Here is a 17,595-nt window from a genome sequence, read left to right as displayed (position 1 = left end):
AGTGAGGGAGGGTGATGACATAAAATGGCCCAAAACTTTGAAAGCAAGAGTCGACTCGCAACCACAAATAAACTCTGGATACAGAGCAGAGCAAAGGGAGAGAGAGTGGGGAAAAGATTGAGAGAGGGGAAGAGACTAGTTTAGGCAGATATTTGTTTTGACCGGCGCTCCAGCTGGGGATGGATGCAGGGGGATAAAATAAGAAGAGATATGGGGTGAAAATCTGGAAGCGTTTAAGCCAGGCTTTCCCTGGCTCGTCCAATGATCGGGAACAGGTCCTCAACTGGCATCGCAACGCATCTGAGAGAAATGTCTCTAAAGCTTATGGGGTGAATCCTCTTTGAAATGGGACTTAAATGCATGTTCCTCTCACCTCGTCTCTACCGGAGATTATTCATGTTGGGGCCTGTTGGTGGCTATCAGGTTGATGTACCTTGGTAGTTGGACTGTATCAAACTCTCCATCTATGTCAAATATATTTGTTTTCTTCCCAAACTTGGTTCAGTGGGAAAGAGTTTGAGGATGTCCTAGAAGAACGTGGTAACCCACTCAAAGTAACATATCTCCCTAGAAAGTAGGGCTTATCACCTTTCACCTCACATCTTACCAAAGACACCCTACACCGCAGCTTTCTGGTGTGGCGTCAGTTAGCAGTGCAATAGACGTCAGTGTATTAATCTTTATATGAAGACTTCCAGGCTCTACCTTTACCGATGTGGGTCCTGTACTGCACGTTCCATGTTAGCTACCTGGCTGGCAGGTCTGTTTCTACTTGTGCATCTGTCTCTCTGAGCTTTAGGGCCGGTGGTTCACAGATGGTGAAGAAATTCCAGCAAGTCAATGTCTGAGCCTACAGTACTCATCGATGTTACATATTCAGCCCCAACGTCTCCCTCCCATCCTTTCGTGATTAAAAGACACCGCCGTTTACATCACGCAATGTACAGTCCTCCCATATCATCCTCCAGTGTCAGATTTGCCAGAGTAAATTGCAAGCACAAACTAATCGTGTCAATGAGGTCTGGAGGGCCGCACTGAAAATTGGTTATATTTCCTCACCATCAACATTTCCAACAAATAGTCATCTATCCATTGTTTTTGTAATTTTCGATGCTCCCTGACTGTCTAGCGTTCATTTTGGTGATTATTAGCGAGTGGGACACAGTCAAGAAACTGTATGAATGTAGGTCCATTATCATTTCTACACAGTTTGGATTTGGTTTTAGTTGTTTTAAAGTATATTGAGTTGATATAGTCCTATTAAAAATATAGTATATACTCAAACCACCCATGGGCTGGATTGGACCCCGGATCTGGCCCACGGGCTGTATGTTTGACACACGTCTAGGAACTGAAAATATACAGTGTGGCTCCGTGAGGCAGTCATTGGTGGGCAAATATTATATCTGATGTGCTGGAAGCCAAGGAAATATAGTTGCCTTTGACTTTGTAGACAGCTGCAGATTGTACATTGTTGCACATCTTCAAAGAGTGCTATAGTGGGGGTGGAATCAAAGGTAGATAGCATATCAGGCTTGTGAAACACACTAGCAACACATAACAATATCACCCCCATAACGGCCCCATAAAAAGCCAGCGGTGTAAACAGATCGTTCAGCTTGGAGGAATGTGTTAATGAGACACACATGGAGCAGGTGTTGACGATCAACCACCTCTAAAGTACAAACAACCTAACAACAATGTGATCATCCCATCATACAATACTTTGGGCAACATTTTCTTGTGTCTCTTTGAGAGAGGAAATGTTGCCCTTTGTCTGATATCTGTACTGTAGCTTTTTGGTTGGAACACAAGGCCAAGGTCAAGGTTGTTGATGTCTAATGATGCAATTCTGTTATGGGAACCCAGGACGAACAATGCCGAAAGACAAACGTTAGCTGTACCCCATGTAATAGCCAGGTTATCGTTACTCACTGTGTATTTATTCGTTGTGTTATTATTATTTTTATATTATTTTTCTCTCTGCGTTGATGGGAGGGCCCGTAAGTAAGCATTTCACTGTTAGTCTACACCTGTTGTTTACGAAGCATGTGGCAAATAACATTTGACTTTATTTATTTAAAAATAACTCCCTGTCTTTGGCTTTGGTTGTGAACTCGATAAACTACGAAAAATGACGCTGGAGTTTGGGTTTTGACAGCTTAACAGTGAAGTGGTTTTGAGTAAGAAGAAGATGGAATTTGGATGGATGGAATTTGCCAAAAGGACACTTTAGAATTTCAGGCACAGTTTGGCACCAACTACACAGTTGAGTTTAATCGACTGCTTTCATTTTCCATCACAAGCAGCCTGAAGCTCTTGTAGTGGACATTTTGTCAACTTTGTTAACACAGACCAATAATTATTTAGACGTTGCAATATCCTTTTCAATCATCATTACCCTTATAATGAACTCCATGGTGACGCCAATATGACTCTAAATAGAAATGTCCTTATTTTTTACCTTCGGTACCTAAATATACTTATGACATTGGTTTGTACCAAATGTTTTGTGAGTAAATCCTATTTGCGAGTTAATACCAATTCATTTCAGTTAATACAGCCTACTTACTCGTGTAGTAATTGTCTGACGATATCTCTTTGGCCACTGATGTCTGGATGCCAGATTTGGACCACATTGGTGGATGCCAGATTTGGACCACGTTGGCCAGGGTTGGACTGGACTCTATTAGTGTTAGTATGAGGTGTTGCTTAGTGTTTCTTCCAGTGCAGGGAGATGATCAGGCCTGTGTGTGGCTATTTTGGCCTTGAGGATGAAAGATCTATGACTCTGACATTCCTCCGCCCCACGACGCTCTGCTCTTACCAGCTGTTCCCACGTCGACAACATGTGTTGTTTTGACTTCTGTCTTTGAAACTTCCTTGCAAAACAGGACCTTGAACAGAAAAAGCAGCCTGTGATAGCTCTTTGGCCATATGTCCTAGCCTCCCTCACTCTCTGAGCTCTGCAAACATCTTATTTTATATTTATTGACACTGATAAAGCTGTAATAACATCAGTATAATAATCAGTGTAATGAGCTGAAATAATATCAGTGTAATAACATCAGTGTAATAAGCTGTAATAATATCTCTGTATCTTGTTCACTGATATCACTTGGTCCTTGGAAAATGCATACATATTTAGTTGTTAGGAGGATCATAAACCTAGATTATCTTCAATATGACTTAGATAATCTTTTTTTGAAGTTGTTGCCAATTTCTATACATAGTATTTGAGTATCGGTTTGCTAGTACAGAGTGTAATATTCTGGACAACCTTCACACAGTTGTGAGTTTCTTCTTGCTCCAGAAACATAGGTACTAAAGAACATTTGGGAAATTAGACATCTGACAAACATTTGAGTGAACTATCAATTTAAAGTGTTGTTCTATAGGGATTTCTGTGTTCTTTCTGTTGAAGTTGGATATGCTGTGGCGTAGTCGTATAGGCTGAACTACAGGTAATTCCATGGTCTCATAGGTTAACCAATAGCATGGTCTCTCTATGCCTAAACACTTCCATGGTCTCATAGGTTACCCAATAGCATGGTCTCTCTATGCCTAAACACTTCCATGGTCTCATAGGTTAACCAATAGCATGGTCTCTCTATGCCTAAACACTTCCATGGTCTCATAGGTTACCCAATAGCATGGTCTCTCTATGCCTAAACACTTCCATGGTCTCATAGGTTACCCAATAGCATGGTCTCTCTATGCCTAAACACTTCCATGGTCTCATAGGTTACCCAATAGCATGGTCTCTCTATACCTAAACACTTCCATGGTCTCATAGGTTACACAATAGCATGGTCTCTCTATGCCTAAACACTTCCATGGTCTCATAGGTTACCCAATAGCATCGTCTGTCTATGCCTAAACACTTCCATGGTCTCATAGGTTACCCAATAGCATGGTCTCTCTATACCTAAACACTTCCATGGTCTCATAGGTTACCCAATAGCATGGTCTCTCTATGCCTAAACACTTCCATGGTCTCATAGGTTACCCAATAGCATGGTCTCTCTATGCCTAAACACTTCCATGTGTCCATTGGCTTACCTGTCCTCTGCGATGGAATGGGCGGGGTCATCATGCAATTGCAGCCTGCCATGCCTAGACAAAGACATGCTCTTATCAATACCATGGAAATAGAAAAAAGACATAACCTGCCCATATTCTTGATGCATCTCACATTTCAGTATAGTCTACCAAAGTCCATTTAAGTATCAATATTTGTGATCATTTAAATGAAAAAAGCCAGCTCTATGTCTATTTACCTACAAGCGCTAAAAGCTGTTTTATAGTATGGTCTTTATAGCACACAGAATAAACATGAATTAGCTGGATTTGGTTTGGCAATCAATTAAGTGAACTGTTTCAGAACCCCTGAACAATAACCAAGCAGGAATGCAGTGGAAAGAAGCAGAACAAGCACAAGCTGCTTAGCTGTTAGCACAATGCAGTAAACGGCCAAACATCGCTCATCTCTTTCTGTGTACTGTTATACATCTCCCGTTCTGGTTGAAAAACTTTGTTAAACAAAACCGTGTTACTGGGGGGCTTTCAGGCAACAATTTCATTCTGTCTTCTAAAGTTATCCATATTATTTCCAGATGAAATTCACTGGCTGATACTAGAATTAACCCACCTAATCATGTGAAATGAATTGCTGTTACAATTTGGGAGAGCAAATCTGTCTCGAGAGAAAGTAGTTTTTCATGTGACCTGTTGTGGCTTGTTTATTTGTTATTTTTCAACAAAGTTTTAATAATAATAAGAAAAATAATAAATGCAACTTAGGCCAAAATAGCCACACACAGGCCTGATCATCTCCCTGCACTGGAAGAAACACTAAGCAACACCTCATACTAACACTAATAGAGTCCAGTCCAACCCTGGCCAACGTGGTCCAAAGTGACTTACAGTACAGTAAATTGATACAAGTGTTTGTAATCCTCCCCATATACATTTTCTGTGAATGTGACCTTGAGTCTTTCCCCCCCCATTTCTATTATGTTAGAGATCCCCACACTGTAGTATATACTGTAGTAACATTGCTCCTTGTTAAATATTTACTTAAAGCACCAGTGATATCTGTAAAGCACGTGTTTGATCAGAAACAATACTACAGTAGCACTACTATGCAAACAATGACACAAGACTCCCCTATGTCATTTGGAAAATCAGACCATTGCATTTACCAATCCATGCTCAGCATTACCAGCCTTTTAACCCTTCATTACTCATATTTATTTATTTACTCATTCATTTACTAAATTCTCCAAATTAAAATCACTTTTTTTTTTGACCTCAGTATGTTAGTTAGCAAACCAGCAGCCATTCATGGGAAAGGCAATTGAGCAGTTGAAGTATAGTAAGAGGAGAGTTGACTTACCTGATCCAGTGTTGAGGAGAGTGAGGCAGCAGCTTAGCCTGGCAGTAGAGTGCAGAGTGGAGTGGTCGGTCGTTCCCCAGGTCCTTGCCCTCCTCCTGCTCTGCTCAGCTCAGCTCAGCTCTCAGAGATGAAGCTGTCCTTTTGTCCTACGAGCTGTGCTGGTTTTCTGCTCTCCTTCTATGTTACCAGCCCTGATTAACTAATGGCTGACAGATAAGGCTGCCTGGCTGGGGAGAGGGAGGAGCACGCCGCCATATAATGTATTCTCCCCACTGGTAAACAGGCAGCATATACAGTTCAGCCGAGGAGCACTGCCCGTATGGCTGTGGTTTCCTTTCTTCCTCCTGCTCTTTTTTCTTTTTCTATTTTTTTCTTCTTCTTTTACAGCAGTAAGGAGGGGCTAACACCCTCCTCTATCCCCCCTACTGTACATGTTTGCCTGTCTCTGTTCCTGTCTGAAGTGGAGGGAGCAGTGTTATCATTTTTGAGTGAGCGTGCAGCGGATATAAGAAAATGCCGTGTTTAGGATCAGTCGGTCGACGCAGGGCAGCTTTGATGTCTCCTAGTCAGCTTAGCTGAGCCCTGTGTTCAAAATGCCTTTGTAATTACAATGTGTATAATATACTGTATCTGTGCGCAGTGTCAACTCAAGCACTGCCCTCACCACGGTAAAGAAGAGAAGATAGCAGGAGGTGCCTCTCTGTTTGAATGGTTCAAATGGGTACTCTAGCAGAGTGAACTCACCAAGTGTTGCACAAACATGTGTCTCTCTGAGTGCTTGAATGCTTCTCCTCCATTAATGGAAAAAGTCATCTTCTTCAGATCTTATGCCCACAACTCCTGTTGTCCAAACCTAAAAAAGGACCAGCTTTTGTTAGAATTCAATACAGTATGTCTATATGTCTCAATAAATCTTCCTGAAATAGTTCCATCACAGCACAGTCAGTCCAATAGTGTACTATCTATGGCCACCACAAGTTTACCATGAGGACTGATGCAGAAAAAATGCATGGTGTTTGGTTTGGTGTTATGCAACATTCTGAGATCATAATTAAGGGACAATGCAATATTATGTTTATTATCTGGGCTGGAAAATATGCTAAGACAAAACAGAGTTCTCCACGTCTTGTTGTACTTTATTCCAATACCCCATTTTGGAGTGGCTTTGTGTAAGGGGGCTCACTCTCTCACTGAGAGCACAGCAGAAATAGCTGGCTCTCTAATTGCTGTCTGTCCTCATGAAGACGGAAGAGTCGAGAATATTTTCATCCACCGACCGACCTTCGTCTCAGGCATGGGGCTTTCTCAGACTCATTAGGGTCTCTCTGCTTTTTATTCGTTGTGTTCTTGTTTTCGCTGTAGCTTTCCTGAAGCATTGTACAGCTTATTGAAACCAGATGATTGTCTAGCCATATGTATGCATCCAGGTCTTTTAACTTTGTGAATCTTCTCTCTCCTGGGCTTGTGTCTCTCTCTCTCTCTAGTTTGTGCCATGCACAGGGTTTAGACGTTAAACAGGGGAGTGCATTCAAACTTGGGTGTTCAGTGGATGCTTTACAGAGATCCAGTTCATGATTAGTTTAGCCAAAAGTGGTTTATAGCTTGTTCACTTGGCCATGAGATGCAATAACAAATCAAGTGTGTTTATCTCCAACTCATACTCTGAAGACACTATATTTAGCAAAGCAGTGTGTTGGATACTTTTATACATTTTATAACATGTTTGCTAGTATGCTTTCATTCATTCTTGTGGTGTTTATACTGTTTTAGACAAGTTAATTTGGTCCACTACTCTTTCATGTGGTAGAGAGGGATACCTCCTCAGGAGTAAGCTAAGCAGTGGGCTAACCGTGACCATTGAAACCATTAACCATCAAATCATTACAAGCAGGCTCTCAACTGCGCAACACAACACAGCACTTTGGATGTTTAGGTACTTTCCTCTCTTCATTCATATAAAGTTCTAAACTGATTGAACTTTTGTACTTTCGCAGAACCTGAGCAGCAGGTATCAGCATTGTTTCAATAAGTGTTGTTGGAAAAGGCATTCATTAGCATTCACTCCCTCTCTTTCTCTCTAGTGTTCTGTGAGCTGTGGCCGGGGGACCAAGCAGCGGGAGATAACCTGTGTTTACCAAAACCAAACCCAAATAGAGGAAGAGTACTGCAGTCATCTGTCACATCCCCGGACACAGAAGGCCTGCCGAGCCCGGGGTTGCCCCAGCTGGAAGGCCAACAAGTGGAGCGAGGTATGTGTCCTAGCCACCCCGTCCCCACATACTCTCAAAATACCCCCAGGCCCCTTGGGGGGACCACACCGTCCGCCCCTCTCTAATGCTAACAGTCACCTCTAGCAGCTGGGACACCAACACAAACATAGTCAAGGGCTTCCCAGTGTCCCCAGATGTAGAACATATACAGTGGGGAAAAAAAGTATTTAGTCAGCCACCAATTGTGCAAGTTCTCCCACTTAAAAAGATGAGAGAGGCCTGTAATTTTCATCATAGGTTACACGTCAACTATGACAGACAAATTGAGATTTTTCTCCAGAAAATCACATTGTAGGATTTTTTATGAATTTATTTGCAAATTATGGTGGAAAATAAGTATTTGGTCACCTACAAACAAGCAAGATTTCTGGCTCTCACAGACCTGTAACTTCTTCTTTAAGAGGCTCCTCTGTCCTCCACTCGTTACCTGTATTAATGGCACCTGTTTGAACTTGTTATCAGTATAAAAGACAACTGTCCACAACCTCAAACAGTCACACTCCAAACTCCACTATGGCCAAGACCAAAGAGCTGTCAAAGGACACCAGAAACAAAATCGTAGACCTGCACCAGGCTGGGAAGACTGAATCTGCAATAGGTAAGCAGCTTGGTTTGAAGAAATCAACTGTGGGAGCAATTATTAGGAAATGGAAGACATACAAGACCACTGATAATCTCCCTCGATCTGGGGCTCCACGCAAGATCTCACACCGTGGGGTCAAAATGATCACAAGAACGGTGAGCAAAAATCCCAGAACCACACGGGGGGACCTAGGGAATGACCTACAGAGAGCTGGGACCAAAGTAACAAAGCCTACCATCAGTAACACACTACGCCGCCAGGGACTCAAATCCTGCAGTGCCAGACGTGTCCCCCTGTTTAAGCCAGTACATGTCCAGGCCCGTCTGAAGTTTGCTAGAGTGCATTTGGATGATCCAGAAGAGGATTGGGAGAATATCATATGTTCAGATGAAACCAAAATAGAACTTGTCGTGTTTGGAGGACAAAGAATGCTGAGTTGCATCCAAAGATCACCATACCTACTGTGAAGCATGGGGGTGGAAACATCATGCTTTGGGGCTGTTTTTCTGCAAAGGGACCAGGACGACTGATCCGTGTAAAGGAAAGAATGAATGGGGCCATGTATCGTGAGATTTTGAGTGAAAACCTCCTTCCATCAGCAAGGGCATTGAAGATGAAACGTGGCTGGGTCTTCAAGCATGACAATGATCCCAAACACACCGCCCGGGCAACGAAGGAGTGGCTTCGTAAGAAGCATTTCAAGGTCCTGGAGTGGCCTAGCCAGTCTCCAGATCTCAACCCCATAGAAAATCTTTGGAGGGAGTTGAAAGTCCGTGTTGCCCAGCGACAGCCCCAAAACATCACTGCTCTAGAGGAGATCTGCATGGAGGAATGGGCCAAAATACCAGCAACAGTGTGTGAAAACCTTGTGAAGACTTACAGAAAACGTTTGACCTGTGTCATTGCCAACAAAGGGTATATAACAAAGTATTGAGAAACTTTTGTTATTGACCAAATACTTATTTTCCACCATAATTTGCAAATAAATTCATTAAAAATCCTACAATGTGATTATCTGGATTTTTTTTCTTCTCATTTTGTCTGTCATAGTTGACGTGTACCTATGATGAAAATTACAGGCCTCTCTCATCTTTTTAAGTGGGAGAACTTGCACAATTGGTGGCTGACTAATTACTTTTTTTCCCCACTGTACAGTACTGTACACACTGTGTACCTGTCCAATCACTAAGCAGTTTATATACTCTTGTACCTAATGTCCTTCCACAGGCTAGATTTACATAGCTGTTTATGCAATGTACCAGACTTGTATACTTGTGAGAAGAAATGTTATGGGATTTCAAAGAAGCTCTCTCCACTAGTTACCCTGTGCCTTTCTGGTGCATTTTACTGCACCAATGCAGCATGCTAGACAAAAGTTTTAACAAAAATCACAAATGCAAGAAGGTACCTACTTTCTACAGACAGACAGATCCCACTGGGCACAAACTGGTTGAATCAACATTGTTTAAACGTAATTTGTCAACTATTTGTAACGTGGAATCTATATGAAAAATATATTGGATTTGCAAAAAGTCATCAACTGTTGTTTTGAGAGTCAAATTTCAACCACAGAATGGTAACAAATGTTCAACATTGTCAAGGTAGATGTAGGTGGGTGTGGTGGTGGAATCAGGCGCAGGACGCAGAACGTTAGTCCAACAGACTTTAGTTGATGCACACGAAAAACAATCACAAACAAACGCCCTGAGGCGAAACTCCGCACGTAGGCGAAAATAACGGGCGCACTAACAGGTGCGACACAAACACTCCAAACAATGGAGATATAGCTCAACCGAGCAAACAGTAGAAATCCAGCCTACCGGCACGACAGTAAAACAATCACACACAACACTAGACAAACACAACGAGAACTTATAGGACACTAATACACTAAACGATAACAGGTGTAACAACAATCAGACAAAAGCAAACGAACATAGAAACATGCAACGGTGGCAGCTAGTATTCCGGAGACGACGAACGCCGAAGCCTGCCCGAGCAAGGAAGAGAGGCAGCCTCGGCCGAAACCGTGACAGTACCCCCCCCCCCCCCTTGACGCGCGGCTCCAGACGTGCGCCGACTCAGGCCTCGGGGACGACCAGGAGGACGCGGAGCAGGGTGCGTCGGGTGCCCAAGATGGAATTCCGTCAGGAGAGACGGGTCCAAAATGTCTCTCCTCGGCACCCAGCACCGTTCCTCCGGGCCGTACCCCTCCCACTCCACTAGATATTGGAGACCCCCCATCCGACGTCTCGAATCCAAGATGGACCGCACGGAGTACGCCGGTGCCCCCTCGATGTCCAATGGGGGCGGAGGAGTCTCCCTGATCTCACTTTCTTGGAGTGGGCCAGCTACCACCGGCCTGAGAAGAGACACATGGAACGAGGGGTTAATACTTTTATACTCAACAGGTAGTTGTAATTTGTAACACACCTCGTTCAACCTTCTCAGGACTTTAAATGGCCCTACAAACCGCCGACCCAGTTTCCGACAGGGCAGGCGGAGGGGCAGGTTTCTGGTAGAGAGCCAGACTCGATCACCAGGTGCGTACACCGGTCCCTCACTGCGGTGGAGATCGGCGCTCGCCTTATGACGACGGAGGGCCCGCTGCAGGTGGACGTGTGCAGCGTTCCATGTCTCCTCCGAGCGCCGCGCCCACTCATCCACCGCAGGAGCCTCGATCTGGCTCTGCTGCCAAGGTGCCAGAACCGGCTGGTAACCTAACACACATTGGAAAGGGGTTAGGTTAGTGGAGGAATGGCGTAGGGAATTCTGGGCCATTTCGGCCCAGGGAACGTACCTTGCCCACTCCTCCGGCCGGTCCTGGCAGTATGTTCTAAGAAACCTACCCACATCCTGGTTCACGCGTTCCACCTGCCCATTACTCTCCGGGTGGTAACCCGAGGTGAGGCTCACCGAGACCCCCAACCACTCCATAAACGCTCTCCAGACTCTGGAGGTAAATTGGGGACCTCGATCAGACACAATATCCTCGGGTACCCCGTAGTGCCGGAACACATGGGTGAATAGTGCTTCGGCGGTTTGCAGGGCAGTAGGAAGGCCCGGCATAGGGAGCAAACGACAGGCCTTAGAAAACCGGTCCACAACGACCAGTATAGTGGTATTCCCCTGTGAAGGAGGAAGGTCAGTGAGGAAATCCACCGAGAGGTGAGACCATGGTCGTTGTGGAACGGGCAGGGGTAGTAACTTACCCCTAGGCAGATGTCTAGGCGCCTTACACTGGGCGCACACCGAGCAGGAGGAAACATAAACCCTGACATCCCTCGCCAACGTGGGCCACCAGTACTTGGCACTAAGACAGTGCACTGTCCGGCCGATACCAGGGTGTCCAGAGGAGGGTGACGTGTGAGCCCAATAGATCAATCGATCCCGAACCTCGAGCGGAACGTACTTCCGACCCTCCGGGCATTGAGGTGGACTAGGGTCGGTGCGTAACGCCCGCTCGAGTTCAGCATCGACCTCCCACACTACCGGTGCCACCAGACACGACTCCGGCAGTATGGGAGTGGGCTCCACGGACCTCTCCTCCGTGTCATACCGCCGAGACAGTGCGTCTGCCTTACCGTTCTGTGACCCAGGGATGTACGTGATCTTAAATGTGAACCGGGTCAAAAACATATTCCACCTCGCCTGGCGAGGGTTCAGCCTCCTCGCTGCCCGGATGTACTCCAGGTTACGGTGGTCCGTCAAAATGAGGAAAGGGTGTTGAGCCCCCTCAAGCCAGTGCCTCCACACCTTTAGGTACCACGGCTAACAGCTCCCTGTCCCCCACGTCATAGTTTCGCTCCGCCGGACTGAGCTTCTTGGAATAAAAAGCACAGGGGCGGAGTTTAGGTGGCGCGCCGGACCGTTGCGACAGCACGGCTCCTATACCGGCCTCTGACGCGTCCACCTCTACCTGAAATGGCAAAGAGGGATCCGGATGCGCCAGCACCGGAGCCGAGGTAAACAGGTCCTTCAGCCTCCCAAACGCCCTGTCCGCCTCGGCTGACCACTGCAGACGCACCGGACCCCCCTTCAAAAGAGACGTTATGGGAGCTGCCACCTGTCCAAAACCCCGGATAAACCTCCGGTAATAATTCGCAAACCCCAAAAACTGCTGCACCTCCTTCACAGTGGTTGGCGTTTGCCAATTACGCACGGCTGACACCCGGTCTACCTCCATCTTCACCCCTGACGCAGACAACTGATAACCCAAAAAGGAGACCGACTCCTGGAAGAACAGACACTTCTCTGCCTTGACATACAGGTCGTGCTCCAACAGTCTCCGCAACACTCGGCGCACCAGGGCCACATGCTCGACTCGGGTAGGCGAGTACACGAGAATGTCATCGATGTACACGACCACCCCCTGCCCCTGCATGTCCCTGAAGATCTCATCCACGAAGGATTGGAAAACTGAAGGAGCGTTCATCAACCCGTATGGCATGACAAGATACTCGTAATGGCCCGAGGTGGTACTAAAGGCTGTCTTCCATTCATCGCCCCCCCTAATGCGCACCAAGTTGTACGCGCTCCTGAGATCTAATTTAGCGAAGAAACGCGCCCCGTGCAATGACTCCGTCATGGTCGCAATCAGCGGGAGTGGATAACTGTACTTCACCGTGATCTGATTGAGACCACGGTAATCAATGCACGGGCGTAATCCTCCATCCTTTTTCTTCACAAAAAAGAAACTCGAGGACGCAGGGGAAGTGGAGGGCCGTATGTATCCTTGTCTCAGAGATTCGTCTATGTACGTCTCCATAGCTCTCTTCTCCTCCTGAGACAGAGGATACACATGGCTCCGTGGGAGCGCAGCTCCTGCCTGGAGGTCTATCGCACAATCTCCCTGCCTATGGGGAGGCAACTGCGTCGCCCTCGACTTACTGAACACAATAGCCAAATCCCCATACTCAGGGGGAACGTGCAATGCGGGCACCTGGTTTGGACTCTCCACCGAGGTAGCCCCTACGGAAACGCCTAAACATCGACCCACACACTGGGCAGACCACTCCATCAGAGCCCTCTCCTGCCACGAAATAGATGGGTTATGGGTACTCAACCAGGGCATGCCCAGCACCACCGGATACGCAGGCGAGTCGATCAGAAATAGCTGGATCATCTCCTGATGACCCCCCTGCGCACACATCCTAAGTGGCGCAGTGACCTCCCTGATCAAGCCCGCCCCCAACGGACGGCTATCTAGGGCATGAACGGGGAAGGGAACGTCAACTGGGAGAAGGGGAATCCCTAAGGCTAAGCAAAACTTCTTATCAACAAAATTCCCAGCCGCGCCTGAATCTACCAGCGCCTTATGCTGGGAATGAGGTGCTACCTGTGGAAAACGCACAGGTATACAGAAATTTGCAACAGAGAGCTCTGGGTGAGTGGGGCGCCTACTCACCTGGAAGGACTCCCCAGTGCGGGACCTGTCGTCCTCTCCCCTAGGAGGCCATCCCCAGCACCTAGCCGCGGTGTGTCCTCCCCGACCACAGTTGGTGCAGGAGATGGACCCCCTCGTAAGCCGACCCCTCCTCTCTCTAGCGCCAGCGCCCCCGAGCTCCATGGGGCACGGCTCGGAAGCGCTGGAGGGTGAAATGGACGGACCCCCCTCGGGACGTCCGCGGGTAGCTAGCAGGGTATCCAGCCTGATGGACATGTCGACCAACTGGTCGAACGAGAGGCTGGTGTCCCTACAGGCCAGCTCCCTACGGACGTCCTCGCGTAGACTACATCGGTAGTGATCGATGAGAGCCCGCTCATTCCACCCTGCATCCGCCGCTAGAGTACGGAATTCCAAGGCGAACTCCTGGGCACTCCTCTTCCCCTGCCGGAGGCAGACCAGACGCTCCCCCGCCGCTTTCCCCTCCGGGGAATGGTCAAACACCGCCCTGAAGCGGCGGGAGAACTCGTCGTAGGTGATGGTGTTCGCGTCGATTCTCCTCCACTCTGCGTTGGCCCATTCCAACGCCTTCCCGGAAAGGCAGGAGATCAGGGCGGACACGCTCTCGTGTCCCGAGGGCGCCGGGTGCACGGTGGCCAGGTAAAGCTCCACCTGGAGAAGGAATCCCTGACACCCGGCCGCGGTCCCATCGTAGGCCCTCGGGAGCGAGAGCCGAACTCCTCTGGGTTCCGGAGCGGGACTGGGCTGACCTGCCGATGGTGCGGGCAGGGAGGATGGCGGTGGAGGAGTCCCTCGGGTCTCCCAGCCTCGGATGGTGGTGATCACCTCCTGCAGTGCGGACCCCATCCGCAGGATCTGGTCATTTTGTTCGCGGATCCTGTCCTCCAACGTCGCCTGTGCTGCTGCGGCTCCTGCTGACTCCATCGAGTATGGTGTGTGATTCTGTCAAGGTAGATGTAGGTGGGTGTGGTGGTGGAATCAGGCGCAGGACGCAGAACGTTAGTCCAACAGACTTTAGTTGATGCACACGAAAAACAATCACAAACAAACGCCCTGAGGCGAAACTCCGCACGTAGGCGAAAATAACGGGCGCACTAACAGGTGCGACAAAAACACTCCAAACAATGGAGATATAGCTCAACCGAGCAAACAGTAGAAATCCAGCCTACCGGCACGACAGTAAAACAATCACACACAACACTAGACAAACACAACGAGAACTTATAGGACACTAATACACTAAACGATAACAGGTGTAACAACAATCAGACAAAAGCAAACGAACATAGAAACATGCAACGGTGGCAGCTAGTATTCCGGAGACGACGAACGCCGAAGCCTGCCCGAGCAAGGAAGAGAGGCAGCCTCGGCCGAAACCGTGACAAACATAGACAAACCTTGTATAAAATATGTTGAATTTGTACCTTTGAAACAACGTCAGATCTTCAACGTTATATCCACTATCAGAAAATAAACTATAGACTGGGCAGCATCTCCTACTGGAGAGTTGATCTACAGCTATCCATTTGGTCTCCCATCCCATTTAATCAAGTCCAGCCCAGCTTTGATATTTGTCACTGACTACTGCCAATGTGCTATTGTGACAATGATTATTGAGAACTCACTTAACTAAATAGATTCACTGTTGCTATCGAAGTCATTCCAAAGGGTAGGTTTAACAGAGCAAATGAAATGTAACCATACTCTCTCTATAAATCATATATCATCAATGATACTATTTAGGCCTATATATCATTTGCGAAGTCATCAACAGCTATTGTTTCAATTCAACCCAGGGTTCAACTAAAAATTGACAATACATATAAGCCTAGGGTTTCAAGTTTTGGTTGATGTCAAATTTAATCTTCAAGTTAATAATCAATATGTTGGATTTATGTCTCCATTTCAACCAAAAGTTAAAGAATAGGACTAAATCAAATCTAACTTTATTTAAAGTTTGATTTGATTTAGTCCTTTAGCAGCGCTAGGAGAGGGGAAATCCATGATCACAAATGTATCACAAGGCCACCAGAGAGTAAAGGAGATTGAGGTGGAGGGAGATTTGTCATGTTCTGACAAGTTGCCCAGAGCAGAGGAGGGAGTAGCTGTCTGTCCGTAAGTGGTGACTATTTAACAGTCTGATGGCCTGGAGATAGAAGCTGTTTTTCAGTCTCTCGGTCCCAGCTTTGATGCGCCCGTACTGTCTCCGCCTTCTAGATTGTAGCGGGGTGAACAGGCTTTCCTGTGACGCCAGGTGCTGTAGATGTCTTGACAGGCAGGCAGTGTGCCCCCGGTGATGCGTTGGGCTGACTGCACCACCCTCTGGAGAGCCTTGCAGTTGCGGACGGTGCAATTGCTGTACCAGGCAGTGATACAGCCCGACAGCATGCTCTCAATGGTGCATCTGTAGAAGTCTGTGAGGGTCTTAGGGGCCAAGCCGAATTTCTTCAGCCTCCTGAGTTTGAAGAGGTATTGTTGCTCTTTCTTCACCACACTGTCTGTGTGAATGGACCATTTCAGGTTGTCAGTGATGTGCAAGCCGAGGAACTTAAAGCTTTTCACCCTCCACTGCGTTCCCGTCGGAGAGTAGCAATGGTCAAGAGTGCTCGATGTGCGAGTAGCATAGGAGATGTGTTGATGGAACTTCGGTAGCGTTTTCCTCAGATTTCCTTTATTAGTCCCCAGCTACAATAAATGCTGCCTGAGGATATGCAGTTTCCAGTTTGCACAAAGTCCAATATAGTTCCTTGAGAGCCGTCCCGGTGTCTGCTTGGAAGGGGAAAATACACGGCCATGACAATGACCGAAGAAAATTATTTTGGGAGGTAATGCGGTAATTCTCTCACTCTATCAGGCCCCCTGAAGATGTACAGTATTTAAATAATGTTTATGTTGGACACAAGATGGAGAGCAAAGAGAGCTCCTCAGGTCCTGTATGCTCCTCACCCCCAAAGTGTGGTTGTGAAATCCCCATTGGGCTTGCAATGGGAGCCCATCTCTGTACACAAAAAAAAATGTATGCACGCATGACTGTAAGTCGCTTTGGATAAAAGCGTCTGCTAAATGGCATATTATTATTATTATTATTATCTCTGTTTTCCTCCATGAGACCACTGCCACTTCCCAGCCTTTGTGGGCCTCACTCTCCCTCTCCCTCCCTGGTGTCTGGAAGCAATCATCTCCCTTCACATACCACCAGAAACCATGAAATCCACAACTAGAGCATAAAGACATGTTTTATATCTTAACATTCATGCCTGTGACAACTTTGGAAACCTCAGCACCCACCGTTTGGGCTTTTCAGCAGCCAGCCACTCAACCCCCTCACAGTCTGGTGAAGGGGTACGAGAGAGGAGGGGGATGTAGGGGTCCTCTCTCCTTTAAAAACATACAATTAGAATCACAGGTTCTACTTCTAGGCTATTCTCATATTCTATTTTAATTCTAATTGTATTCTAGCACAAATTATTATATTTTTATGAACAAAAACGACATACTGCAGATGGGTAGAGAGCAGCAGTTTCTGGAGAAGCTCAACTCCATCAAATAGTGTGCTTAACTATGACAAGTGTGATCCCCGGCAATGAAAACCAAAAGCCTCTTGGAAAGAGACTAGAATCTAATTTCTTAAGCCGTAATAGTTGTTCAAATCGTAGTAGGAGGCTCTATTACACCCCACTTTGGGATATTAAAAAAGACGGCCTTTAAATGAGGCCTTGTTCTGTACATTAATTGATCTGACTAGGGGAACTTGCAGTTTCTAAAGATATTGTGGCTGTATAGCGAGTATTTATACAGCTTTCTTCTAGAACCCCGGGGGTTGGTTTCCGGACCCAGATTAAGCCTATTCCTGGACTAAAAAGCACTTTGAATGGAGGGTCTCCATTGTACATGCTTCTTAGTCCAGGATAACGCTTAATCTTTGTCCGGGAAACCT

At 46.6% G+C, this 17,595-nt stretch overlaps 1 protein-coding gene across 1 annotated transcript in view; it reads left to right on the top strand.

Annotated features, from left to right (window-relative positions):
• Positions 1-17,595, top strand: part of LOC311114446 (A disintegrin and metalloproteinase with thrombospondin motifs 20-like) — a gene marked incomplete at both ends in the record, with an annotated part of 64,940 nt that overhangs the window by 33,932 nt on the left and 13,413 nt on the right. Inside the window, one exon of the mRNA XM_084189699.1 lies at positions 7,480-7,647. Coding sequence (XP_084045825.1) covers positions 7,480-7,647 — 168 coding nt within the window. The remainder of the gene's footprint in view (positions 1-7,479; positions 7,648-17,595) is intronic.

The sequence above is a fragment of the Coregonus lavaretus genome (genome assembly GCF_964263955.1).
Source record: "Coregonus lavaretus genome assembly, contig: HAP1_SCAFFOLD_1133, whole genome shotgun sequence".
NCBI classification, from domain to species: Eukaryota; Metazoa; Chordata; class Actinopteri; order Salmoniformes; family Salmonidae; genus Coregonus; species Coregonus lavaretus.
Note: the sequence above shows the minus strand (reverse complement) of the source record. Positions and strands in the feature narration are given on the sequence as shown.